Source organism: Nematolebias whitei, chromosome 1, assembly GCF_014905685.2.
Source record: "Nematolebias whitei isolate Nwh7 chromosome 1, NemWhi1, whole genome shotgun sequence".
NCBI classification, from domain to species: Eukaryota; Metazoa; Chordata; class Actinopteri; order Cyprinodontiformes; family Rivulidae; genus Nematolebias; species Nematolebias whitei.
The window spans coordinates 8956646-8984372 of record NC_056498.1 but is presented as its reverse complement, the minus strand read 5'-3'; the positions used below and the strand labels follow the sequence as shown (position 1 = coordinate 8984372).

Below are 27727 nucleotides of genomic sequence, written 5' to 3'. Positions count from 1 at the left end.
AGCAGCATGGTACCATTAGCACCTTGGTACTGTTAGCACCATGGTACCGTTAGCACCTTGGTACTGTTAGTACCATGGTACTGTTAGCACCATGATGTTCTCACCTCATGATGACATCTATTTCATGAAGAACACCAGTTCCTCCTGCAGCGAAACACCCACAGCATGATGTTGTGATGGTAGATCTTCAGCTTTTTTGGGAGTGTTGACACATTTTACACCAAAACACATTCATCATAGGAGCACAGAACCCGTCTTCTTACTGAGCAGAATGATGTCAGGATGTTCTCATGGTTTTAATACTTGTTTATGGTTTAAACTAAGAAAATGTAATCTTGAAGAAAGTAGTAAAAATGTCTACAACATCTATATACTTTTAATTCAGGCATTTTGAAAATAGAAATTATTTTGGGATTCTCAACTGACCCAAAACAGGAGAGGTTGAATCCACTTTAAACATGTGTAAACATCTGGTTTTAACTGTACGTGTGTGCACTTGGACTGAAGTGAGTTAGGATGTATGTGAGATAAAGGGATGCTGCTTTAAATAAAACAATGGTCTTGAGCAGAATATCTGTCCAAAGATGCTACAGGTTCATAATTCAAACCTTCTGAAGTGTCATCTCTTCAACTGTTTCCCTCACGTGATCAGACGATGAAGATGTGGAGTCTTCAAGCAGCAGCGGCTTTAAACTCCACTCAGTGTGCTACAGCTGGGGTTTACAGAAACGCTCTAACTCTTTCAGAGCAGTTATCTTTTTGAATCACTGTAAATTCTCACCTTTAATCCAATCAGTTGCATGAAATGTTTTTCTCTTCTCTTCAAATTCTCTGAACGCCTGTTTTGTTGTTGTTGTTTTGCAGTTTATAGCCTGAGAACAACTGCTTTGATTTACTGGGGGTTGCTTTTTCTACATGCATGATCTCTGTTGTGTGCACATTGTTGATGTGATGGACTAGATACACTTCATAAGTTCAACTATTTCAGTTCAGGGGACACAATAAAATAATCTTTACCTGGTTTTAAATGTATTCAAATCTACAAAAACACACATTAGATTCTATGATGTCATTGTTTATTAACCAGAATGAAAACCAGAGTGTATAAAACCAAGTCCGACCCGTGATCCAGCAGCTTGTAGAACCTTCTTTAACAGCAATAACTGGAGGATTGACTACCTTAGTTCTTTTCTTTCTGGCCCGTTCTGCTGATCAGCTGCTGTGATTGGGATCATGGTCCTGTTGGTCTCAGTTTGATCCAAGCAACAGCTGTTGGACAGATGTCCTCTTGTTTGACTCTAGAACCCTCTGTTCATCAGAGGAGTTCATGAGCCCAAACCATCAGTCCTCCACCACCATGCTGACAGCTGTCTGAGGTGTGTCTTTTTGCCATAAGTGGTACAGTGCATTATGGGAAAACAACTTTTCTTTGGTCTTGTGTCCAAATGGCATTGTCCCAGAAGCCTTGTGGTTTGTTCAGATGAAACTTTACAAACTTACGTTGTGCTGCTGTGTTGATTTTAGAGAAAAGATGATTTTTTTTCTGTAACCTTTTCCATCCATTCATCCATCATCTTTACCCGCTTCTTCCTCTTCGGGTCACTGGTGCTTATATCCAGCAGTCACTGTATGAGAGGCAGGGGCCACCCTGGACAGGTCTCCAGTCCATCACAGGGACACATAGAGACAAACGAGACAAACAGCCATTCTCTCTTTCACCTAGGGACAATTTAGAGTTATCAATCAGTCTAATGTGCATGTTTTTGGTCTGTGGGAGGAAACTGGAGCACCCGGAGAAAACCCACGCATGCACGGAGAGAACATGCAAGCTCCACCCAGGGAGGTCCCTGGCTGGGATTCGATCCAGTGACTTTCTCAATGAGAGGCAGCAGCTCTACCATCTGATCCACCTTCTGTAACTCTTTCAAACAAAAACATCCATGTCTAACCGTCTTATCATGACTAACCTACGACTTGAGGCCTGTAGACTCTGAGATGGAGCTCATTTCTCTGACCACTGCACAGTCTGACCTATGGGGTAAGTTTGGCATCCACTCCTGGGAAGACTGGCAGCAGTTTTAAACTGTTTATATTTGTGAATAATTTTTCTCTCTGTAGAGCAATGAACTCCAAATAGTTTGGAAACCACCTTTGACCTTTTCCAAACTCATGGTCAACAACAGTTGCTCCTCCTAACTGCTGATGTCTCCTTGATATTGTGCTAACACGCACCTGTATGCTCCAGAGCAGCAAAACACCTGCTTTGGTAGTCTCTCTGATGATGATGGTTTACTCAACATTTGATGAGCAGGTCCAGGCTGATCCTGAACCTTTGAGATCCTGTAGAAACAACCAGTTTCCACTCACAGCTTTTCTTTTTTGTTTAAAGACAATATAATTAGTTGTTATTGACTTGAATAGCTTTAGAACCTGATAAAGATTTGATCAGTTTTATGTCCTTATAAATAATAGCTTGAACTTGAAAGTGGGGGAATACTCTTTTCCCCATAGCTGGGGTTATGTCCCTGTCCTGTCTTTTGTCCCTTCATGGACACCTGAACTATGGCTCTGTGTTCATCATTCAACACATTGCTTAGGTTTGATGGGGGTGGCTTCATACACACTGTAATTCACGTTACCCTACAGGTTATAGTGATGCGGTGCCAGAGTGACCAGCCTCCAAACGACATTAGGTTCAATTGATTAATTTATTAACTTTCACACAAGCTCAGACTCTGTTCATAATAAACATGTTAGTGGTATGGATTATTGCTTAAGTCTCACCTCAGACCTTCTCTTAACAGTCAGCAGCAGTTCAAACAAAATAAACATTTTGTAAATCGGGAAGTTTTAATGACTTGGCAAACATTTTATTCACCTGTTGAATGCAGGATGTATTATGGTATGGACTCTTGTCCCGCCCTATAACTTCTGATTCACTCAAGACTGTTTGATGAAACTTGATGCACAAACACATACCATACCATTTTATTTATAGAGCACTTTAAACAGTGACAAGGCCAACCAAAGTGCTGTACAAACAAACAAACAAACAAAAAAACAGATAAAGCACACAGCTACACATAATGTAAAATCAAAATATAGAAACAAAATGTTAGCAAATAATAACGTAATGATTAGCCCTGTGTGATGTATACAGGTTCAGCACAAATCATACAGTATTGAAAGCCAGGGAATAGTAGTAGGTTTTTAAGTGGGATTTAAAAACTGTGAGGGAAGGGCCTGTCTGACAAGTAGAGGTAACTCATTCTATAGTCTAGGGCCTGAAACAGAGAAGGCCCTGTCACCTCTGTGCTTAAGACGGGTTACTGGAACTGAGCGAAGCAACTGGTCTGTAGACCTCAGAGAACGCGGTGGGACATATGACTGCAGTAGATCAGCGAGATAGGAGAGGGTAAAACTGTTCAGTGATTTAAAAACATACAGAAGGATTTTAAACAATTCGAAGGTGAACTGGTAGCCTTTGCAGTGAGGCCAAAACTGGTGTAATGTGCTCTCTTTTGCCTGTACTGGTTAAAAATCGGGCTGCAGCATTCTGGACCAGTTGTAGTCTGGCAATGGAGGTCTGACTGATACCAAACAGGAGCGAGTTGCAGTAATTGAGTCTGGATGTAATGAATGCATGTATTACTGTCTCCAGGTTATTTTTGGGCAATATGGGCTTCAGCTTAGACAGATGCCTCAGCTGGAAAAAACAGGATTTAACAATCACATTCACATGACTGTGAAGTTTAAAGGAAAGGCCCATTATCATTCCCAGATTAGTGACTCTTTGTTTCACTAACGGGGCTAGAGCGGAAAGGTCTATGCAGTGGTTGACGATCGAGTCATTGGGAGGGAACAACATGACTTCAGATTTCTTCTCGTTGAAACTTAAGAAATTTAAAGCCATCCAGTCTCTGATGTCAGCCAGGCAGTCAAGCAGAGGTTGAATAGAGTATGTACCATTGTGTCTTAGGGGGAAATAAATTTGACAGTCATCAGCATAGAGGTGAAATGGTATGTTGTGTTTCTGGAAAATAGCACCTAGTGGCAGCAGGTATAACGAGAATAGAAGGGGACTGAGGATGGACCCCTGCGGTACCCCCCATTTAAGTGCTGCCGATGCTGAACTAAAATCTCTGATGGAGACACAAAGTGATCTGTCAGCTAGGTAGGATCTAAACCATTTGAGGGCTGACCCTGTGATGCCCACCCACTGCTCCAGCCTAGAAATGAGGATCTCATGGTTGATGGTATCAAAAGCAGATGTAAGGTCCAATAGGACATGCAGCACAGAGTCACCAGCGTCTGTAGATAGGAATATGTCATTAAAAACCTTCAGAAGGGCAGTTTCAGTGCTGTGGAGACAAATGGGAGTCTGGAGACAGATCTGAAGTTGGATACAATTGAGGGGTCAAGGTTTGGGTTTTTTCAGCAGAGGTTGAACAGCAGCATGCTTAAAGGTTTTTGGCACCACCCCTGAGGATATACTACTGTTCACAATGGTGAGAATAGAAGGACCCAGAGTAGGAAAAAACTCCTTTAGTAGTCGAGGGGGACCACGTCAAAGGGGGAACCAGATGGTTTCATGCTGCACATGACCTGGTCTAAAGAGGACAGAGAGATTGGTTCAAAATGGTCATATACAGCAACACACTGGGATGGGATGGACAGATCATGAGCTGGAGGGGAAATGAGAGCCCAGGTGGCCACAATTTTTTGGTGGAGGGAGGCGATTTTGAACATCACCTCCAGGTCTGGTCGTGCACCGCGCCGGTAGCCAACTCCCGAGGTTTACATGGTCCGGGCAGGCTGGATCTGGGCCAACAGCAGAGCCCCAGAAGCACCATGGGTCCGGGATGCGAGGAACAGGTCCAGATCCAGAATGAGCCCCAGCATCCTTGGCAGAATAATCCAAACAGTGCCTCATTTTCACCAAAACTCCAGTGCGCTTTCCCCGACGTCTGCGGCGTCTCCTCCATTGAGAAGGACCAGGGTCATGAAGCAGGAAGGCAGGTATCCCGGACAGGACTGGAGATAGAGAGTCCCGACCACTGTGGAGAATCTCTGCAGGCAATTCTGCAAAACTCCGGAGCTCCAAAAGTGCCTGACTATCATATTGCAGATATGTGTTGACACACTGCATAAAACACTGTAAAACTAACAAAAATAAAACCAAAGCAGAGAGCAATGTATGGCAAGCCCTACACATCGGCGCCATCTTGCAATGCATCATTACTAGACTGAGTGTTGCGTATAGGTTTCATCACTCCAGCTTTGAGGTCAAGGTCAAAAGTTATTAAGGTCTTTGCTTGGCTGAGCCATTGCAATAGATTGTTGTGTAATAGTTTGTCGATGACCATATAATGTGCTGTGTGCAGTAATCTTGTTCTAGTAGTTTTCACGTTGGGCAGCACCGTGGTTTAGTGGCTAGAATTATTGCCTCAGAGCAAGAACATCTTGGGTCAAGAGCTGGGTTGAGCCTGGGTTTTTTCTGTGTAGAGTTGGTTTTTCTCCCGCAGTCCAACAATGTGCATGTTGGGCTGCCTTCAGGCTTCCCTTAAAAAGAGATCTGTGATCTCAGTGGAACTTGCCTGGTTAAATAAAGGTTGATAAAATTAAGGAAAGATCTTTAATCAAAAATCTGGCAGAAATCGTAGCCAACAGAAACTGTAAAGTATATTAAAAAGACTGATTTTAGAATTACTGAAAGGTCAAATAGAGCCACCCTGTGGCATGCCTTTAGAAAAACTTGGCAGACTTACTGTAAGAGCCCAGCATACTCCATCTGAAGCCGAACAATCGAGTCGCCGTCATGTAGTTGCGGGACGTTCGTTTTCACATTCGCCTTTCATAGTCCACGAGACACAGTGGTCCTGGGAAACTTTTCCCACTGACAAGGTTCTGGATTCAGTAACGGCACCAAACAACAGGAATGGTTTAAAGAGTTCATTAAAGCAGAGCTGCTGGTGAAGATCTATGTGAAGGAAGACAGGCATGAGTTGAGGCATGAATATGAAGGAAACAGTAGTGGGACAGAAACTATGGCAGGAGGGGGCAGAAACGTGACACCCACTGCAGTATACGCCACTGCAGGGTTTTTTCCCGCCAGTCTTCTCTTCGTCCCTGCATCAGCCATTTAGCCACAAATCTATCAACACACAGACTCCTCCATACACGATCTCTACACAATCTCCATCCAGGAGTTTTTGGCCATTTGACTAATTGTGTGTTTGAAGAGTCGTACAGATGAATGTGTGGGTGCATTTCCACCTTGACAAACACGCCCACAAACCTGACCAGTCACACAATACTTGGCGTATACGCCTGTGAGGAAAGGTTCGGCTTGGGCCTGGTGTCGAGAAGGGGCAGGCGAAAGCTGCTCTGAGAACAAAATAATGCGATTTTCATTATGCAACTACATCAATGAGAGCTGATTTTGCTGCTTCAGATGGATGCAGGGACCACTGCACAAATATGAGAGTATTAACTACAGGTCTGGCATCTCTTGAAGGAAAGCACATCGTCTGCCACCTTTTACACCAAAGTTTCAGACTAAAACTGTCTTATGATGAGAAATGACAGTGTTGTAGCCTTTTTGGTCCAACCTTGAAAATATTGTTATACATAATTTTATGCAATATTGCAAGATGTCACCCTCAGAGTATGTGTTGTGAAGGACTCTTTGCTACATCCACGTCACATTTTAGCTCTGTATCAGTTAAATACACACAGGCACGAGCAAAACCATCCTTGCTCTGCCTTTGCCTTTTCGTGATGAAGTGGACGGTTGAGCTGTGGGTCAGCGTACAGTGACAGAACAGATCTAACTTTATTCACCTTTTGCACAAACAGCCTCGTGACTTATTGGGAAGAGACTTTGTGCTGGCTGAGTTTCACTTCCTTCATCTTAGAGCAGCGTGTGACAAACCTGCTGTATTCTTGTCCGTAATGCAGCTGGTGCTCTGACACCATTTGAAATCGGCATGTGCTGCAGAAAAACTGAAGAAATAAATGATGGATTGACGTGGAGTTTGGTTTTTGCCATCTAGATTCAACAGTTCAGCTGAACCCATCCTTAACAATTAAAGTATCTAATGGCCACTGTGTACCGTAAGTTTCGGACTATTGAGCACACCTGAATATAAGCCGCACCCACTAACTTTAAAAAGAAAAAAAAAAATTGTACATCTATAGCAAAGGTGCCCAAAGTGGGGCTCGCGGGCCAAAGTTGGCCCGCCAAACCGTTTGAGTTAGTCCGCCAAGCAGTCCTCATTACTATTATTAAAATTTCCTTTGAAGAATCAATGTGTTTTCACTCAGTCATTCCACACATTGACTTTAATGTTAGATGAAAAAGTCAGCCCAATGACTACTGTATATATGGGACTGTTTATGATCATATTAGTGTTGCTGTTAAGTTGTGTTGCTGTAAGCATGATGGCTCAGTGGTTAGCACTGTTGCCTCACAGCAAGAAGGTCCTGGGTTCAATCCTCAGTTGGACCTTGGGTCTTTCTGTGTAGAGTTTGCATGTTCTTCTCATCCTTGCGTGGGTTTTCTCCAGGTACTCTGGTTTCCTCCCACAGTCCAAAAACATGCATGTTAGGCTGCTTCAGGCCCAGGCCTCCCTTGCAAAAGAGATCTGTGATCTCAGTGGGATTTGCCTGGTTAAATAAATAAATAGGACATACATTTTGCACTACATACAATTATACTGAAATTCCAAAATTTCTATATTTGTTGTAATTTCTTATATATGACTTATTTGTTATATTTTCTGTTCTGTAATGTTCTTTATACAGAATGGAAGGTTACATAACTGTATAATAAATAAATGGACTTAAAGAATTATTTGCATTTCATGTATTATATTATTTAATTTGGCCCGCAGCCCTCTGATAGATTTTAAATTTGGCCCTCTCAGGGAAAAAGTTTGGGCACCCCTGATCTATAGGCTGCGCTTGTCTGTAAGCTGCAAGTGTCCACGTTGTAACATGAGATATTTACACAGAAAGATTTTTTTAAACTTTTAATTAAATATGTACCAGTATCTTGCACAAATATGTACAGTATTTTTTTTCTGACCACTGCCTGTAACACAGCTGGTAAAAAAAAAAAAAATACAGTAGCCTACCATGAAAAGTCACTGATCACTATCTCCATCTTCTTCCTGTGCACTAAAATCACTCAAGTTGTCTTCTTCAGTGTCAGAATTGAACAGCCTCAGAATTACTTCATCACACACGTCCTCAGTCTGTTTCGTTGTTGCGGTCAACGTCACTTTCGACGCGAGGCAAATTCACCCTTGAGCTTGTGCTGTCCTCTTCATCTCGCAGCAGTCCAGCTTTTCAAAACCCGTTGGTCATAGTAGATTTTTTCCCTGCACTGGCAGACTTGAGCAAAAGTTGCTCTTTGCATGCGGCCAGTTTTGGTAAATGATTTCTCACCGCTAGTCATCCAAGCCTTCCGTTGAGCTTGGGAGTGCCACATTAAATACACAATTCATACTTCTGTCGAGTGGCTGCAAATACTTCGTTGTGCCCCCAGGGATCACATGTTTCACATGATCGTGATGTGTGTATTGGGCAGCTATGTGAGCGCCTGGGTGAGACAAGGCTAAATGTTTTGGTGACATGAAGTTCGTTAGTCCTTAAAAAGCCATAAATTAGCCACGTCATTGTATATATCGCAGTGTTCAAAGCGTGTGGAAAAAAGTAGCGGCTTATAGTTTGGAAATTGCGGTACAACTGTGTCCTCTACGAGAGCCTTAGCTTCTATAAGACTTCCTCTTCTGTATTTGTAGGAGGCTGGGAGCATCTTTTGATTTGGCAGATGCTAATGTTGTAGACCTACTGGTAATAACCGATGCTGACATAGATTAGATAATGCAAAGCTCAAAGAAGGGAAAACAGTCAGCTCTCTGGGAGCCTCTCAGGCGTCAGGCTGTGTAGGAACTGACGACAGTTAGAAAATGATGAAACAGGTGGGACTTGTTCAAACACGCTCTTATCTCTCAGAAAATGACTGCTTCAGTTGATTAAGCTCAAGTTCAAGTAGGTTTTATTGTCATTCCCATCACATGTGGTACATGAGGTGGAACAAAATTGTGTACTCAAGGTCCCAGTTACACCCCCAAAAAAAATTGTAAAATAAACTGTAATAAGGATCTAAGATATAAACTAAGAAATACGCTAAACATTAATAGTGCAAAACAATACGCCGAACAGCAGCAGCACGAACATGAGTCTGTGTGAACAGATGAGTATGAATGAAAACAGCAGCATGAAATAATAAGCAGCATGAGATCAGCAGCATGGATAGTCAGCAGCACACATCAACAACCAAGTGGCATTACAGTGATTATCCTGGTTAGAGATTCATGAGTCTAACAGCCTCAGGGTAGAAGCTGTTCCTCAGTCTAGTGGTTCTACACTTAATGTTCCATCTGAAATCCACAATCATCTCCTTCGTCCTTCACATTGATTTGAAGGTTATTCTCTTTGTACCAGCTCTCCAGGTGTTCCTCCTCCTGCCTGTAGCTGGACTTGTTGTTTGTGATGCATCCAATCACCACTGTATTGTCTGCAAACTTTACAGTATGACTGCCTGGATGGGTAGCTGCACAATCATATGAATGTGAGCAGAGTGTGAACGGGAGGGGGCTCAACACACATCCCTGAAGGGAGCCAGTGCTGAGGGTTATGGTGGAGGAGGAGAAGTGCAAATGGAGGAGCTTAGTCCTAGTGTGAGTAGTTTGTCCATCAGGGTCTGGGAATCAGGATGTTGAAAGCAGATTAAACTTCATGTGATCAAATTACAAGCCTTTAAAACTGAAGCTGTGATTCCTTGAAGGAATGCTTATTACCCGCTGCCCTCCACCCCAAAGATTTACACTTGAATCTTGTGATGACAAATGCTGGAGTTGAAGTTGTTCAAATGCTGGAGTTGAAGTTGTTGGGGTTTGTTTTTTTTTGTCAAATCTTGAAATAAAAAGTTATGTGCGACCAAACAAGAAATCTATCAAGGTGTGCTAGCCCTTGAAATGTATTAATGACTCTCATCTACTACCACAACAAATTTTATTCCAAGATCAGCAAAATTATGCAATTAGAGACATTTATTTTTGGCTTCCTTACCTGTGGCGGCCATCTTAAACTAGATTGATTTCAAAGGTTAATCAGTTGTAGATGATCATTTTGTGATTACTGTCCCCCCTCCGGGGGGGGGGGGGGTGTTCCATCTGTGCACGTTATGATCATGATAACTTGAAAATTAAAGAGGTACTATCTTGTATTTTGGAGTGTGGCTACATCTAGGTGTAAGAAAGATTCCTTTAAAAAATAGGGTTGCCACGTCAGTATCCAAAATGGCCACCACCATAAATGTCTGTGCATGTTGTGAGCATGACAACTTAAAAAATACGTGTGGCACCAACTTCCATTTAGGTGTGTGGCAGCATCTAGCTCAGTGGTGGGCACAGTTCTGCTCCTCTAACAGCTAATCGTGGAATTCATTTTTCATTTAGCGGATTAGCATTTTCGCTAACTTTGGAAACCGTTAGTGGAATTAATTAGCTTCTGCTAAAGTAGGTTTCACCAACTTTAAGTCCACTAACAAAATTCACCATCTGGTTCCTGTCTGTCATGGGCATGTCTTGCAGAGTCTGCTAGACGTGCTGTTGGCTTACTACGTGCACACGTGAAATCAAGTGTGTGGTCGAAGCAGCGGTGACACACTGAAGGCACGCTTTTGGCTGACTGTGTACACTTGACAAGATGTGATTGATCAACGCAGCTTCAACTAGAAGGAGACGAAGATGTGTGACTCAGACTGAGTGACAGTCGTCTTAGTGGTTAGCGATTTAGCATTAGCTTCCACTAATTGTTTTACCTGTTTAGTGGTTTAAACTTATTTTTTAGTTAGCAGAATATGGGTTAGTGAAGCTAACTTTTTAGTTAGTTGTGCCCACCATTGATACAGTAGTCCCTCGCTACTTCGCAGTTTGTTTATCGTGGACTCACTCTATCGCGGTTTTTCAAAATAAGATTGGACATGACACAATTGGCTGATTAATGGATGAGCCGCATGATCGGCATGGAATTTTTATTTAAAATAAATTATTTTAAATTATTTAGCACCTCCTGCACCTCTGTGCAGCCCACACTGCAGGATAACCTTCCTGCTGCAGCTGATCAACTGTTCTCCATGCAGAGATGAGAAGTGGGCGTGGCCAATGAAGCTTGTAGGTGGCAAAGAACAGAGGAGGCAGGGAGCTGAAATAATGACATTCTGTGCTCTTTTACATCATTTAGAGTTTAAAAACATTGTTTAGAATATTGCAAGAGTGTGGGAAGGGTTTAAAACACTAAAATAAACAGTTACTACTTGTACTACTATGACTACTTTGCAGTTTTTCACTTATTGCAGAGCTTCAGGGTACGGATCCCCCGTGATAAACGAGGGACTACTGTAGCTGTGAGACGAGAAGTCAGTCTGTTCTAGATCTACATCTAATGGTTACCTTTAAGAATTGTGCTCAGTGGTTCATGAGACATTTTGCTAACAACAAATTAATGGTAGTGGGTGATGATAAAATCTCCTCTCTCTCTTCCTCTCTGTAATGCTTGCTGTCATGCTAATAATCTCTGGTCCTTTGCATGCACAGCTGTGGGATGACCTCCATAGATATGCAGATGTTGTGTTTTAAAAGCTGACATTTGTGTTCGCTGTGCTGCAGAGTTCGCATAAACAGTGAGAAACTGACGGACCCAGAGAAGCAGAAGAAGCGTCTGTACAAAAAGGCAGCATCTTCGACCAACCTGCTGAGCCGCTCCCCCAGCCTGGAGAAGTGAGCTGCTAGCACACTGTCACACTCCAGCTGCTGCCGCCTCACACAGCTCAGCTCGGACAGTCAGCCTCCTCAGTTTTAGCTACATTCCATTCTCATGAAAGCATCCTCACACACACATACACGCACACACACCATATGAATGTGAGTTCAGGGAGTGATGGATGAAAGCTGCTGTTGTGTATGAAGGAGTGGATCACATGTCTGTTTTCTGTCCTCACAGTCGGGCCAAGGATCTGATTGCAAGTGCAGGTAAGGTTGTTGTTTTTGCTGCTAGTGCTTTAATGTACTGTGTCATGTCTTTAAAATGCATCACAGCAAGTAACAGAAAGGTTCAAAACAAAAACTACTGGACGTCTACTCTGAAGCTGAAGACATTTCTCTTCCCGTCCAGGAGGTTTTATAGATTTAAAAATGTCTGCAGTGTGTGGAGCTCCAAGCTTTATGTCTGCAGGAGAGACCTGGTTGTGTTCAGCTGCAGGTTAGACTAGAACTACTCGCCCCGCACAGTGGAGGCTCATCAGGATCTTTGTCTGCCTGGCTCACAGAGAGATGTTTGGATCACCTGCATGAAGGAGTGGAGTGGAGCTGACCTGGAATCAGCTGCGTTGTAAGTGTTTGAATCTAAGAAGACAACCAGGCCTCTCATCCAGTTCTATAAAGCTGAGAGCTCCACACACTGCAGACATTTTAGAACTGATAAACGCTCCTGGATGGGAAGAGAAATATCTTCAGTTTCAGAACAGAAGTTAAGTTGTTTTTATTTTTGACCTTTTTATTTTTGACTGATCATGACCTGGAGGACTGAGAATCTTCACCTGCTCATCACAGCAAGAATTATTTTATCTGATGAGCTCAAATTAAATATTTTTATCTTTCCAATGGAAAATTAAAGGGATTTTTTTTGTCTCTGACACAGTCAAGTCAAGTCACATTTATTTATATAGCACATTTAAAGCAGTAACTGTTATCAAAGTGCTTACCAAAAAAGATCACAGCATTAAATATTAACAACATATTACAGCAACATGAATAAAAGCATAAAAACATTAAATATAATGAGAAACAATGAAATACTAAATCAAATGCCAATGAGTACAGATGTGTTTTGAGGAGAGATTTAAAAATAGAGACTGAGGTGGCCTGTCGAATGTTGATGGGCAGATTATTCTAGAGTTTAGGGCCCATGACTGAAAATGCCCGATCTCCTCTGAGCTTCAGTCTGGTTTTTGGTACGGCCAAAAGCAGCTGGTCTGATGATCTCAAGGCCCGAGAAGGAGTATAAGGATGAAGGAGGTCGGAGAGGTATGAGGGTGCAAGGCCGTTAACACACTTGAATGTCAGCAGAAGATTCTTTAAATCAGCTCTGACACGCACAGGAAGCCAGTGAAGGGAGGACAGAACTGGAGTAATATGCTCAAACCTGCGAGTTCCTGTTAGTAGCCAAGCTGCAGCATTTTGGACAAGCTGGAGACGTGAGAGAGAGAGACCTGACTGACCCCCGCATAAAGCGAGTTACAGTAGTCCAGCCGGGTTGTAATAAATGCATGGACTAATTCTTCAAGGTCGGATCTGGACAGGACGGACTTGAGCTTAGTTATCTGCCTTAGCTGAAAGAAGCTTTTTTGAAGAACAGAATTTATCTGTTTATTAAACTTAAAGTCCAAGTCTAAAACTTTCCCGAGATTGGTAACAGACTGTTTTAGATATGGCTGAAGGGAGTCCAGGTTTCCAGGATCAGTGACAGTTGCAGAGCTAGGGTTAAACACAATAACCTCAGTCTTCTGATCATTAAAACTCAAAAAGTTTGCAGCCATCCAAGTCTTGATGTCATCAAGACATTTTAACAAAGGGCGAATGGAGGAGGAACTGTTAGGTGTTAACGGCAGATAAATCAGAGTTATCAACATAACAATGAAAGGAAAGACCATGTTTCCTCAGGATAGACCCTAAGGGGAGGAGATACAAATAAAACAGAAGGGGTCCAAGAATGGAGCCTTGCGGGACCCCGCAGGAAAGAGGCACTGAAGTAGAAAGAGTGTTAGCAAAATTAACACAGAAACTCCTGTCACTCAGGTATGAATGGAACCATTCTCAGAATCAGAATCAGAATCAGTTTATTATCGCCATGTCAATGAACGAGGTTCACAAACTAGGAATTTGCTTCGACATAAGGTGCGAATAGTAGTAAAGTAAAATAAAGTAAAAATAAAGTAAAAATTAAGTAAAAATGAGAACATTACATAAGACATAAGCCTGTGTACACCCACAAATAAAGTAAAATTAAAACCATAACATAACCATATGTACACCCATACAATAGAAAACAATAAAAAAGCTTCGAAAACAGTACAGATGGAGTATTCAGTTATAATACAGATGTAATGTGACCAAAGCAGACATTATGAGGTAGCATTATGAGTGTTCAGGAGTCCAACAGCAGAGGGGAAGAAACTGTTCTTATGGCGGGAGGTTCTGGTCCGAATGGACCGAAGCCTCCTGCCTGAGGGGAGTGGTTCAAACAGTCCGTGTGCAGGGTGAGCAGGGTCAACTGTGATCCGACCTGCTCGCCTCACAGTCCTGGAGACGTACAGGTCGTGGAGGGATGGAAGGCTGCAGCCGATCACCTTCTCAGCTGAGCGCACAACGCGCTGCAGTCTCAGTCTGTCCCTGGCAGTGGCCCCGGCGTACCACACCGTGATGGAGGAGCTGAGGATGGACTCGATGATGGCCGTGTAGAACTGCACCATCAGCTTGGCCGGCAGCTTGGCCTTCTTCAGCTGTCGCAGGAAGTACAGTCTCTGCTGGGCCTTCTTGATGAGGGAGCTGATGGTTGGCTCCCACTTGAGGTCCTGGGTGATGGTGGTGCCGAGGAACCGATAAGAATTTGCAGTGGTGATGGGGGTATCCTTACAGGTGAGGGGGGGCAGAGGGGCTGTGGCTTTCCTGAAGTCCACAATCATCTCCACTGTCTTCTGGGCATTGAGTTCCAGGTTGTTGCTGCTGCACCAGGTCACCAGCCGGTCCACCTCCCTCCTGTATGCAGACTCATCACCGTCCGAGATGAGCCCGATGAGGGTGGTGTCATCTGCAAACTTAATAAGTTTCACAGAGTCATGGCTGGAGGTGCAGCAGTTGGTGTACAGGGAGAAAAGCAGGGGGGAAAGCACACAGCCCTGTGGAGATCCTGTGCTTATAGTCCGAGTGTCCGAGACAGCTCTCCCCAGCCGCACGCACTGACTCCGGTCTGTCAGGAAGTCTGTGATCCACCTGCAGGTGGAGTCAGGTACATGGAGCAGGGAGAGCTTGTCTTGGAGCAGAGCAGGGAGGATGGTGTTAAATGCAGAGCTGAAGTCCACGAACAGGATCCTGGCGTAGGTTCCTGGGGAGTCCAGGTGCTGCAGGATGAAGTGAAGAGCCAGGTTTATTGCGTCATCTACAGACCTGTTGGCCCTGTAGGCAAACTGCAGGGGGTCCAGGAGGGGGTTGGTGATGGACTTGAGGTGAGATGAAACCAAGCGTTCAAAGGTTTTCATGACTACAGACGTGAGAGCTACAGGTCTGTAGTCATTTGGTCCTGTGACACGTGGCTTCTTGGGGACAGGGACGATGATGGAGGACTTGAAACAGGCTGGGACATGGCATGACTCCAGTGAAGAGTTGAAGATCCCTGTGAAGACTGGAGCCAACTCTCCAGCACAATGTCTCAGCGTGGAGGGTGACACAAGGTCTGGGCCTGCATTCTAACGCTGCACCAGTAATCCCAACAAAAATCTACCTCTGTTCTCCACAGTGTAACTCTTACTCACTTGAACATTTTGCACCAAAAACATTTAGGTTTACTTACATTTCCTGTTTAACTCAAGTCCAGAAAAACACTCATCTCCAAAACTACAAACCTTCACTCTTCATATCCCTCGGAGACGAGGGACATCGGCGTACCGCTTGTTTGCATCAGAATCTGACACCAGAGTAATGTCGTTTGTCTTAAACAACAAATTAGCTTGCAGATTAAAAGAAACGACTGAAGGGCTAAGACGGGTTTAAAAGTTGGGAATCTGACTGTGTTTTTCTGCCTCTCTTTGTTTGTGAGTTGTTGTGAGGCTGGTGTGTGCGTGGGTTGTGTAGGAGCAGACCCTCTGTGGTCAGCTGAGCAGCCTCTGCTCACCAGCACACCATGACACATTGATGGATGAGCAGCTCGGTGGCGCAGCTTGCCAAGAGACATTTTTTAATGTCTCACTGGAGTTCATTTGGATCTCTTTCGTTACAAAAGATTTATGCTAGTTTGAGTTTTTGATCCTTCCCAGTGAATGACAAGAAAAACCCCTTGGAAAAAGAATTTGTGGTCGTTGGCATCAGCAAACCGAGGCCGTGCCTTTTCTTTATCCTTCACTTTCTCACACTATGATTAGTTACTGCCTGCTTGCCGCTGAAGACTAATGGAAGAGATGGTGTTTTTGTCCATGTCTGCACATGTCTCTTCAGGTCTCTCTTGTAAATGGCTCAGTGGGATTAACCTGTATAAATAAAGGTTGAATGAATGTGCATTTATTTGTAGCTTTAGCAAAATATGACATGAGCCACTAGATAGGTTTAAGTTGCTCACTCGGATAAAAATCTTTGGATGGACACTTAATAATTTATAGAGTCACCCCAATTCAAGGTCATGGTCATGGTTTCTTTTATTGTAATTCGCATCGCATGTGTTGGAACGAAATTGAGTACACAGGGTCCCAGTTACATCAATTCAAGATAGCCACCACATCTAATCAACATTAACCAACACAAAAATGACTATTCATCAGCTAATTTTAGATATTAAGTTAAAATTTGGTGTGATAGAAGTTAAGCACTAAACACTTTTTCTGAGTGTTGCTGTGTGCTTGTTCTGTTTGTCCCTGTACAGCACTTTGGTGTGCTTTGTCACTGTTTAAAGTGCTTTATAAATAAATTGGTATGGTAATTGGTATGGTATGAGTGCTACACATTGTGCAAGGTTTTGCAATATTGCATAATATTTCATAAAAATACCCTGCTGAAAAAAATAAAGGGAACACCTAAACAAAAGAATGCAACTCCAAATCAGTCACACCTTTGTGGAATCAATGTCACCAGTTAGGTAGTAACACTTATTGTGAATCAGTTTCACCTGCTGCTGTGCAAATGGAAACACAACAGGTGGAATGAGAGACAATTAGCAAGACAACCCCTATAAAAGAGTGATTCTGCACGTGGTGACTACAAGTCATTTCTCTGTTCTCATCCTTTCTGGTTGAACTTTTAGTCACTTCTTCATTTTGTCAGTGCTGTCACACATAGAGGCATCATGAGGTGTTTTTACAGCCCACTGAAGTTGCTCATGTAGTGCAGCTAAGCCAACATGGAACATCAATGTGAGCGATGGCAAGAAGATTTGCTGTGTCTCTCAGCACAGTGTCCAGAGCATGGAATAGATACCAGGAGACAGGCCAGTATACCAGGAGACGTGGATGGGGCCGTAGGAGGGCTACAGGACCGCTACCTCGTCCTTTGTTCAAGGAGGAACAGGAGGTCCACTGCCAGGGTCCTACAAAATGACCTCCAGCAGGCCACTAAGGTCCATGTTTTCACTCAAACTGTCAGAAACAGACTCCATGAGGGTGGTATGAGGGCCCAACGTCCACATATAGAACCTGTGCTTACAGCTCAACATCGTGCAGGACGATTGGCATTTGTTGGGAACACCAAAATTGGAAGATTAGCCATTGGCGCCCTGTGCTCTTCATGGATGAAAGCAGGTTCACACTGAGCACATGTGACAGACGTGACAGAGTCTGGAGACACCGTGGAGAACGTTATGTTCCCTGCAACATCCTCCAGCTTGACCGGTTTGGTGGTGGGTCAGTCATGGTGTGGGGAGGCATTTCTTTGGATGGCCACACAGCCCTCCATGTGCTAGCCAGAGGTGCCCTGACTGCCATAAGGTACCGGGATGAGATCCTCAGACCCATTTTGAGACCATATACTGGTGCAGTGGGCCCTAGGTTCCTTCTTATGCATGACAATGCTAGGCCTCATGTGGTTGAAGTGTGTCAGCAGTTCCTGCTTGATGAGGGCATTGATGTTATGAACTGTCCTGCCCGTTCCCCAGACCTGAATCCAACTGAGCACATCTGGGACATCATGTTTCGGTCAATCCTCCAAGGCCACATCACACCACAGACTGTTCAGGAGCTAACTGATGCTCTAATCCAGGTCTGGGAAGAGAACCCTCAGGAGAACATCCGCTGTCTCATCAGGAGCACGCCCAGGCATTGTTGGGAGGTTATACAGGCACGTTGAGGCCACACACACTATTGAGCCTCATTTAGACTTGTCTTGAGGAATATTCACTGACGTTGAATCAGCCGGTCATGTTATTTTCCTCTTTCGTATTGAGTATGAATCCAAATCCAGATCTCCATGGTGTAATAATTTTGATTTACATTGATCATTTTTGTTATTTTCTTCTCAATCAATGCCACTCTGCTAATAATAAAGTTTGTCAATGAGAAAATTTAATTAATTGAGGTCTAGGATGTGTTACTTTAATGTTGCCTTTAATTTTGTGAGCAGTATATTTCAAGGTTTCAACTAAAATACTTTTTGTACATTATTTGTCAAATGCAGGCTAACACAAGGTCAACAATGCAATGAAATGTTCAGGATAAGAAGAACTGATTGGACTCGCTAAAAAACAAAAACAAAACTAAAACATGCATTAAAATTACAAAATAAAGTACCAAAAGTGAAAAAAGAAATATATTTACAAGGTCTAAAAGAAACATCAGTGTTTTACCTACCCTTATACAAGCCGGGTGTACCGCCCTGTCAACAGAACCAAGTACCTTGCCTTTCCTCAAGTGCCCCCCCCCCCCCCCCCCCCGACATCTGCCTGCACCAACATAGTGCTAAGCTAGATACCTAAAAAGCTAGGTAGCACTCTGCTTCCCTCACGCTGAGCCGTCTCTCAAATACCCTGAAAACTGTCGGTACAAACACGGATGTGTCTCGGTCTCCAGCGACTACAAACCCCCCTCCCCCGATCAACAAAAATCACAGAACAGATGAGTGCCCTGCCAATGCAAGTAATGTAAGGGATGCATTGAATATAGTAAACAACAACATAGTAGAACATAACGGTGCAAGTGGGATGAATTAGTATAAATAAGTATTTCAAGGTAGTAATATAATCTTAAATGTGCATGATATATATTGCACATAACAAACATAAACTACACAGGTTGTGTGACAGGTTATTACACAGGTAGTGAGGAACGTTGAGATGAATTATCAGAGTTAGAATGTGGAACAAAATTATGTACACAGGGTCCCAGTTACATCCAACAATAAAATGTAAATGAAAAACGGTAATAAGATCTAATTTAAGAACTAAGAAAAACATCAACTAAATATACACTAAGCACTAGTAGCATAAAAACAATACGCCGAACAGCAGCACGAACATGAGTCTGTGTGAGCAGATGAGCATGCATGAACACATCAACATGAAACAGATCAGCAGCAACATTGAAACAGATCAGCAGCATGATGTGATTTTTCACAGTGATTATTCTGGTTAGAGATTCATGAGTCTAACAGCCTCAGGGTAGAAGCTGTTTCTCAGTCTAGTGGTTCTACACTTAATGCTCCTTAAACTCCTTTCTGAGGGGAGCGGGGCAAAAAGTGTGTGTGCTGGGTGAGCGGGGTCCTTCATGATGCAGGTGACCCTCTTCCTGCATCTGGAGGTGTAGATGAGGTGAGGACTGTGCTTTCCAGATCAGCTCATCTCAGCCACCTGAGGAAGTAGAGTCTCTGATGAGCTTTCTTGATCAGGCTGATGGTGTTGTTGCCCCAACTGAGGTTGTCATTCAGGTGTACACCCAAGTACTTGTAGCTGGAGACCACTTCCACCGCAGATCCTCTTATGTTCGGGTGTGGGTGTGGAGGTGTAGGTGTAGGTGTTTTTTCCTTCTGAAGTCCACGACCATCTCCTTCATTGTCTTCACATTGATGTGAAGGTTATTCTCTTTGCACCAGCTTTCCAGGTGTTCCACCTCCTGCCTATAGCTGGACTCATCGTTGTTTGTGATGCATTCCACCACCGCTTTATCATCTACAAATGTTACAATATGACAGCCTGGAAGGGCAGGTGCACAATCATACGTGAGCAGAGTGAACAGGAGGGGACTCGGTACACATCCCTGAGGGGAGCCAGTACTGAAGGTTATGGTGGAAAAGGAGAAGTTGTGGATCCTCACTGACTGAGGTCTGTTTGTTAAGAAGTTTAGTACCCAGTTGCAAATGGAGGGGCTTAGTCCTAGTGTGAGTAGTTTGTCCATCAGGGTTTGGGGGATCATGGTGTTGAAGGCAGACGCGAAGTCCACAAAGAGCATGCGGACGTAAGAGTCCTTCTGCTCCAGGTGGGTGAGATCAGTGTGGACCACAGAGGATATGGTGTCCTCTGTTGATTGGTTCTCGCGGTATGCATACTGGTGAGGGTTCTTGTTGATGTTTGTTTTGATGTGGGTCATGACCAGTTTTTTGAAGCATTATCGACTATCGGGGTGAGGGCCACTGGCCGATATTCATTCCGACCAGTCACTGTAGAGCTCTTTGGGACTGGGATGATGGTGGCAGTCTTCAGGCAGGAGGGAACTGTTGCCAGGGTAAGTGAGGAGTTAAAAATGTTGGCCAGCATCTCGCAAAGCTGATCGGCACATTCTTTCAACACCTTCCCGGAGATGTTGTCTGGGCCGGTTGCTTTTTGATGGTAAGATAGATACATACATGATCCAGACACATAATGCAGCAGCAATAAACATATTAGTTGTCACAGATGTGGCTTGGTGCAATGTTATTGCCAATTGTTCAGTGTTATTTATCAAGCGTTTAGTAATCTGACAGCTTGTGGATAATAACTGTCCTTTAGTCTTTTTGTATGCGATGGCAGACTCCGGTATCATCTGCCTGAGGGTAGTAGATGGAAGAGTCCTTGTGCTGGGTGGGTGTGATCCTTAATGATGCTGCGTGCTTTATACAGACATCAGCTGTGGTAGATGTCCTGGATGGTGTGGAGACTGCTCCCAGTGATGTCTGCTGTTTGCACCACCCTCTGTAGTGCTTTCTGACTGGTACAGTTCATGTACCACCCTGTGATGCAGCCTGTCAGCAGGCTCTTAATGGTGCACCTATAAAAGTCAGTGAGGATGCTGGTGTTTGTACCAAACTTCTTTAGTTTTCTTAGGAAATAGTCTTTTTCAGGCTATCTTGACCACAGTGTTTGTAAAGTCCAGGACAGATCCTCAGTAATGTGAACGCTGAGGAACTTGAAGCTGCTGACCTGCTCCACCTCAGTGTTGTTTATGTTGATGGTGGAGTGCTGACCTCCACTCTGTTTCCTGAAGTCCACTATCATCTCCTTTGTAACTTTTTCCCTTCTCAAAATAAATGGTCCTAATCCAAATCTCTGGTATGTGCATGTAGACAATATGTATTTCTTCAAGGAATGCTAATCCTGTAGTTTGTTTGTAGATGAAACACAGTATCTCACAGAGCTGCGACTAACGGGCTAACATCAGAATATCTCGAAACATTCAGTGTTTCTCGGTTTCCTCGAGGCATGCATTCGTTTGAGTTTTTAACACGTTCAAGCAGTTTGTGTGACACATTTTTTTCTAAAACACTCTCAAACCCTTTGTCAAGTACTTTTCTAACTCATCTCAGGAGTGCTGCTGCTGTTTTTTGACTCATCAGAGATAAAACACATTGCTTATGGCTCAGTCAATCAATTTTGTTTGTGGGCTCAGACAATGTATATGTTTATTTGTCTGACTAACCTTGTGCTTTTGTCTGCACACAGGATCCCCTGGTTCAAAAAGAGGAACCTACAGTCAAGGTAGATGTCAGATTAAGCTGTTTTGAATCCTTAAATCTTTTTAAGTAAGGAATGTACAAAAAGACATTCATATTTTTGTTTCATTCTGTCACATTCACAATCTTTTCCTGTTATTTGTGTGTGGACAAGTATAATCATACTAATTGAGCATATTGGACTGTCTGTAACTCATCTTATTTTCTGTTGGTGCTTTTTATGCTCATTAAAATATAACAGATAAATGAAACTGTTGAATGCCAAGAAGTAATGGTCTCATTTGAACATAACTTGGAAAGCAATCAGACCAGTGTTAGGTATATAAAAGATTCTATTTGCAAGGACCTGACAAGTCTAGTACATCAAGATATACCATTAGCAAAAACAGGACCAGAAGCCAGAAAATGAGGCCACTATGAATGTGCACCCCTTACTAGGCTGGCTGCATTACAGGTTTTAGGTCTCACCCATATATGTAAACGAATGGGGCATTTACCGGACTAAGAAAAAAAAAAACAGTCAGAACTCATCTCAATTTTTTCAGGTGTAGATTTTTTGTTGTTGTTGCTGGTTTTGCCCGAATGAGCTACATGAATTTGCCTTCCTGTTCACCCAGTACCTGCAAGAGGGGCCATACGGGTCAGGTGCAGTGTACTATGGTTGGTGGACAAAGTTGGGGGCCTTGGCCCTCTGACCCTGGCATATTGGAACTGGCTCTTGGGAAATGGAGTCACCTCCCTGGTGGGGAAGGAGCCTGAATTTGTGAGAGAGGTTGAAAGCTACTGACTAAATATAATCTGTCTCACTTCAATGTGCAGTGTGTGTTCTGGGACCAGTCTCCTTGGGGAGGGCTGGACCTTATTACATTTGGAATTGGCCAAGATGAGAGGCGCAGGGCAGAAGTGGGATGTCCCGAGTTGGTACTTGAGTGTTGGAGTTTCCTTCGTAGATGAGAGGGCAGCTTCCCTGAGCCTTCAAGGTGGCAGACAGGTTCTAACGGTTGTTTGCGTCTTTGTGCCAAATGGCAATTCAGAATATCCAGCCTTCCTGGAGTCTTTAGCAGGGGTTCTGGAAGGTGCGCTAGATGGAGATGCCATCAGTGTTCTGGAGGATCTTAATGCCCACATGGGTTGCAACTGTGTGACTTATAGGGTCCTGATAGGGAGGAATGGCCTCTTGGATCTCAGTGGTGTTATGCTGTTGGACTTCTGTCCTAGTCACGGTTTGTCTATAGACAAGACGACACTTCTCCCCACATGAACTGATTCTGTCATTTTAGGTTCTCTCAATACTAGTCAGGTCCTTCAAACTTTCCCTGATTCAATATGTTTTGGATCAGCTTAAATTCTGATTAATCTTGGTGGCCAGTTACAACACCTGTGTCAAACTTTGTACAGGGAAGGATACAACAGCTGTATGATTCAGTTTTGACACAAAATCACATCCATGCCCAAGGGGTGCTTCACCCTACTAACATGGGTCAAGCAGTTATCCTATATAACCAACTTTGTCTTCTATTTGATCAGATATTATAATCATGAATAATAGGAGAAACAAAACATTACTGTCTTAAATTCAATACGATCTACAGTAACAGATGTTATACTGCAATTACCCAACACATCTCTGTTTACTTTTTCCCACATTATTGTCTGTTTCAGGACAGTCGATCAAAATGTTCATTAGGGGGCGACCCATAACCATGTATATCCCCTCCAACATCCAGAACTACGATGACCTGAAGATGGAGGAGCCCTCAGAGAGACTGAAGCTGGACTGGGTGTATCCTTCCTGACTGCCACAGAAGTGTTCAGCTGTGTTCATATTTAGGTTATACTATGGCATTGTTCTATTTAGACGCTGCTTGTTTCACTGTGTTTATGTTTTTAATTAAACTATGTATGTTGGTAAGAACTGCTGGTCTGCTACAGTGCCCTTACATTTCCATAAAATACTTTTAAATGGTTTAATGTGATTTTGTGTGACAGACCAACACAAAGTGGTACATAATTGTGAAGTGGAAGAAAAATGATACATGGTTATTTAACTTTTTTCCCCTTATTGATACACCAAACATGATGCATTTAATCGTGCTATAAATACAGCTGTTCTGTAAAGGCCTCAAAGGTTTGTTACAGAACATTACTGACAAACAGCATAATGAAGACCAAGGAACACAGAAGACAGATCAGGGTTAAAGTCGTTGAAAAGTTTTAAGTAAGGTTTCTAGATTTAATATTGCTTAAAAGTATTGTTTCTTCAAATAATTTGGGTGGCTGGAAAGTAATCTATGGTGGTCAAGGCCACCATTGGCCACCCCCTGGCTCCACCATTATACCTACTGGTGGATAAAATTCACTCTGCGCCACCTCAGACAAGTTAAAAAACAGATGAAATGGTGTAAACAATAGTGGATTTGATGTGTGATCTATAAACAAGGGTTTAAAAATCTTGGCTGACGTTCTAAGCTCTTGTGGTTTCTGAGCAGGTGGAAACAGTTTGCATGTTTGAAAAATGGCAGATGAGAGTCCATCTCTGTTCCAAACTGTAAACAGCTGGGGAAGAAGTTACCTGTCCAGTAACTTAAAGAGTTCCCTTTCGGTCGGTACACTCGGTACAACACATTAGTATGGGGGATTGCGCCCTCGCGAGACCAACCTGAAGAAGTTTCTTTCAACACGCCTGTCAAGGCAAATGAGACTGCTGCATATACCGGAGGCCCCGCCCTCCTGGCCTATAAATATGCAGCCAGGTCTCATTTCCCTAATCATTTTGCACTTCACCTCGCTTTAACCTGATTGCAGGTCCCCTGTATGTGACTCAACTGTCCGACTGGAGGTGAGCTCGCTCCCTACCTAGGGCGTCACTACAAGGTTCTGATCCTGCTTACTGCCCGTTTAGCCCAGCTAACGATCACCCTTTGCCCGTTTAGCCCAGCTAACAATCACCTTTTCCGCTTGCTGTTTTTTCTAGCCTGTTTAGCTTGCTAACGGGTCTGATCACTCTTCCCCTTTTAGCCTTACAGCTAAGGAGGAAAAGTCTAGAACAGCACAGCTAACTTTCTGCCTGTTTAGCTTGCTAACCGGTAGAAGTTTACTCTCCTTCTCTGTCGCTAACATGGCGCCGGAAAAGAGCAAGAGAAAAATCAAAGCCTCTAGCAAAGCTAGCAAGGCAAGAAGCCCAGGTTCACGTCCGTGTCCAAGCGCATGTGGATTTTTTCTTTCGGAAGCGGACACCCACGAAGCTTGCCCGGTGTGTCTCGGCATGTTGCATGCTAAGGCGGCACTTGCTAACCCGGAGTCATGTGCGCATTGTAGCCGACTCCGAAAATCGACCCTGGAGAAGCGCATGGAATTCCTGACAAAAACGTTAGGAAATTCAACCCCAGCAAGAGACCCGCTGTTGTCTGAGGCTCTCAGACCGACCACGGAGCTGGAGTCTGATGAGATGGAGGACAGCACCATGGCATTGTCCTGGGGTGAGCAGATGGATGGGCTGCTTCCCATGGATGACACGGATGAAAACCTGGTCAAGTTCGACATGCAGGACTTGTTGCTGGCGGACGAGATCTCTCTGACAGCCTCAGGCGGCCTCTCTGAGGATGAAGCAGGTGCGGATGAGGAAGCAGAGGAGTTTTCACAAGAAACCGCGGTGGCACCTGTTGAAGCGGATGGATCCACGCCAGCCCTGTTTGAGCTGTGCCGCAGAGCGGCCGAGTCTCTTAAGGTGCCGTGGCCCGCTCCCCCACCTCGACAGCTCCAGACAAGACTTGCTGGTAATTATTTTCTCCCGAAACAACAGACCTCGGTGAGGCACAAATTACCTGTGTTTCCAGATTTTTTAACGGAACTCACACGGTCCTGGGCGTCCCCTAAGGCTCCGTTATCCCTGCCTTTCTCTCAGTTTTTGGACTTGGAGAACATGGAGCCAGCTGGTCTGTCGTACATCCCACCCATGGATGAAACACTGGCGGCCCTCTTGGCACCCAAGGCGAACACATCAGCCGGCAAACCCACGCTCCCCAGCAAACAGTGCCGGTTCTCAGCAACACAGCTGGAAAAAATCTACCGCGCGCAGGATCTCACTGCGCGTGCGCTCAATACGGCCTCGATGCTGCAGGCGTATCAGGCTGAAAAGCTGCAGGAGCTGCAGGAAACTTTGCAATCAAGGAGGAACGTCGCAGAACCGCTGGACGAGGTCCGCAGGATGGCAGATTTTATCCTCAGGCTGTCGGGCACCGCAGCTATTGCCCTGGGAAAAAGCATGGCGGAAGCGGTTGTCGCTCAGCGACACTTGTGGCTCACTCTCGCTGAGCTGCCAGAAAGCCAGCGCTCCGTTTTTCTCCAGCAGGCCGTCGAACCCACTGGACTGTTTGGAGAAGCTTTGGAAAAGATCCAGAACCGCTGCGATCAAAGAAGGAAGCGGGAGGAGGCTCTGCGGCTGGGCATGCCGAGACGTCATTACTCCCAGCCCAGGGACCCCAGCGGCCACAGGAGCGCGCCTCCGCGACAACATTCTCTTCCTCGTCGCCCCGCACATAAGAGACCTTCACTGGAGTCTGAACCGCGGGGGACGTTCCCTGCTGATCAGCGAGGACGCCCACCACCTGGACAACCAGCATGGTCCAAACACCGTTTTGTCCCGAGACAAACGAAGGCGTCAAAATCTTCATCAGCAGTGAGGGAGAGGAAACAGCAGTCAGCCTAGCTCTGCAGCTGTTTTCAGAACAATCAGAGCCTCTACACCCACAGGGAAAACGGAGAGCCTCTCAGATTCAGTCTGCGACGGAGTTCAAAAAACCCAGATTAAGCGGACAAAAATGTTTAGGGGCTCATATTTGTCACCCCTCTGTTTGTGCAATAAAGAAAAAATGTCATCAAGCACCAACATTAATAAAAACACGTTGTGTTCACACTGTTTTGTCTCAAGATTCAGAAATGAAGGGCGATGTCTTCCCTTTTTTCACAAACCAAACTTCAAACATAAAGGAGACGGAGCTCCGGCTGACGGAGTTAAACTCTCCTCCTCGCTTAAATCTGTGTCCAGCAGAGGGCGTAGCGAGCCCACAAACGAACATGCCGTTCAGGCTCTCTTCAAACCTGAGAGCATGGCGCGCATGCGCTCCATCGCAATGGATCATGGGAACTGTAGTCCAAGGTTACAAATTGCAATTCAGCATGCCTCCTCTACCGTTCAGAGGGACTGTAATGTCAAAAATACAGCCAGATCTCGCTCCAACCCTGAAAAAGGAGATTTGCTCACTCCTAGAAAAAGGGGCAATAAGAATTGTTCCCCCTCAGGACACAAACAGCGGTTTTTACAGTCGCTATTTTGTAATTCCGAAAAAAGACAAGGGTCTCAGTCCAATATTGGATCTGAGACAGTTAAACAGGAGACTGAGATCATTCAAGTTCAGAATGCTGACTCTGCGCCAAGTAATGCAATCTGTGCGTCCAGGGGATTGGTTCACGTCAGTCGATTTAAAAGATGCTTACTTTCACATATCAATCCTACCAAAACACAGAAAGTTTCTGCGTTTTGCATTCGAGAATACGGCGTACGAATATCAGGTCCTGCCATTCGGACTGTCTCTGGCTCCTCGAGTATTTACAAAATGCCTCGAGGCAGCATTGACACCGATCAGGAGTCAAGGAGTCCGAACACTAGACTACCTGGACGATTTATTAATTTTAGCGGACTCACCCCATCAAGCCAGAGCTCACACAGCTCTGCTGATGTCACACCTGCAGTCTCTGGGTTTTGTGATAAACAGAGAGAAAAGTCAGCTGGTCCCCAGTCAGAAGATCTGTTATCTGGGTCTCGAGCTGGATTCTGTAAGAAATTACGCACGGTTATCCCAACGGAGGATAACAGCATTCCATCAGTGTTTAGCTCTTTTTCAGCGCGATCGTGTGTTAACGATCAAGCACTGCCAGCGCCTCTTGGGATTTATGGCCTCTATGATATCAGCAGTCCCGCT

At 44.2% G+C, this 27727-nt stretch overlaps 1 protein-coding gene across 1 annotated transcript in view; it reads left to right on the top strand.

Annotated features, from left to right (window-relative positions):
• LOC119408089 (echinoderm microtubule-associated protein-like 3) overlaps positions 1-27727 on the top strand; it is a gene marked incomplete at both ends in the record, with an annotated part of 35508 nt that overhangs the window by 5970 nt on the left and 1811 nt on the right. The window contains 4 exon segments of the mRNA XM_037674931.1: positions 11742-11852; positions 12076-12104; positions 21736-21771; positions 23409-23529. Coding sequence (XP_037530859.1) covers positions 11742-11852; positions 12076-12104; positions 21736-21771; positions 23409-23529 — 297 coding nt within the window.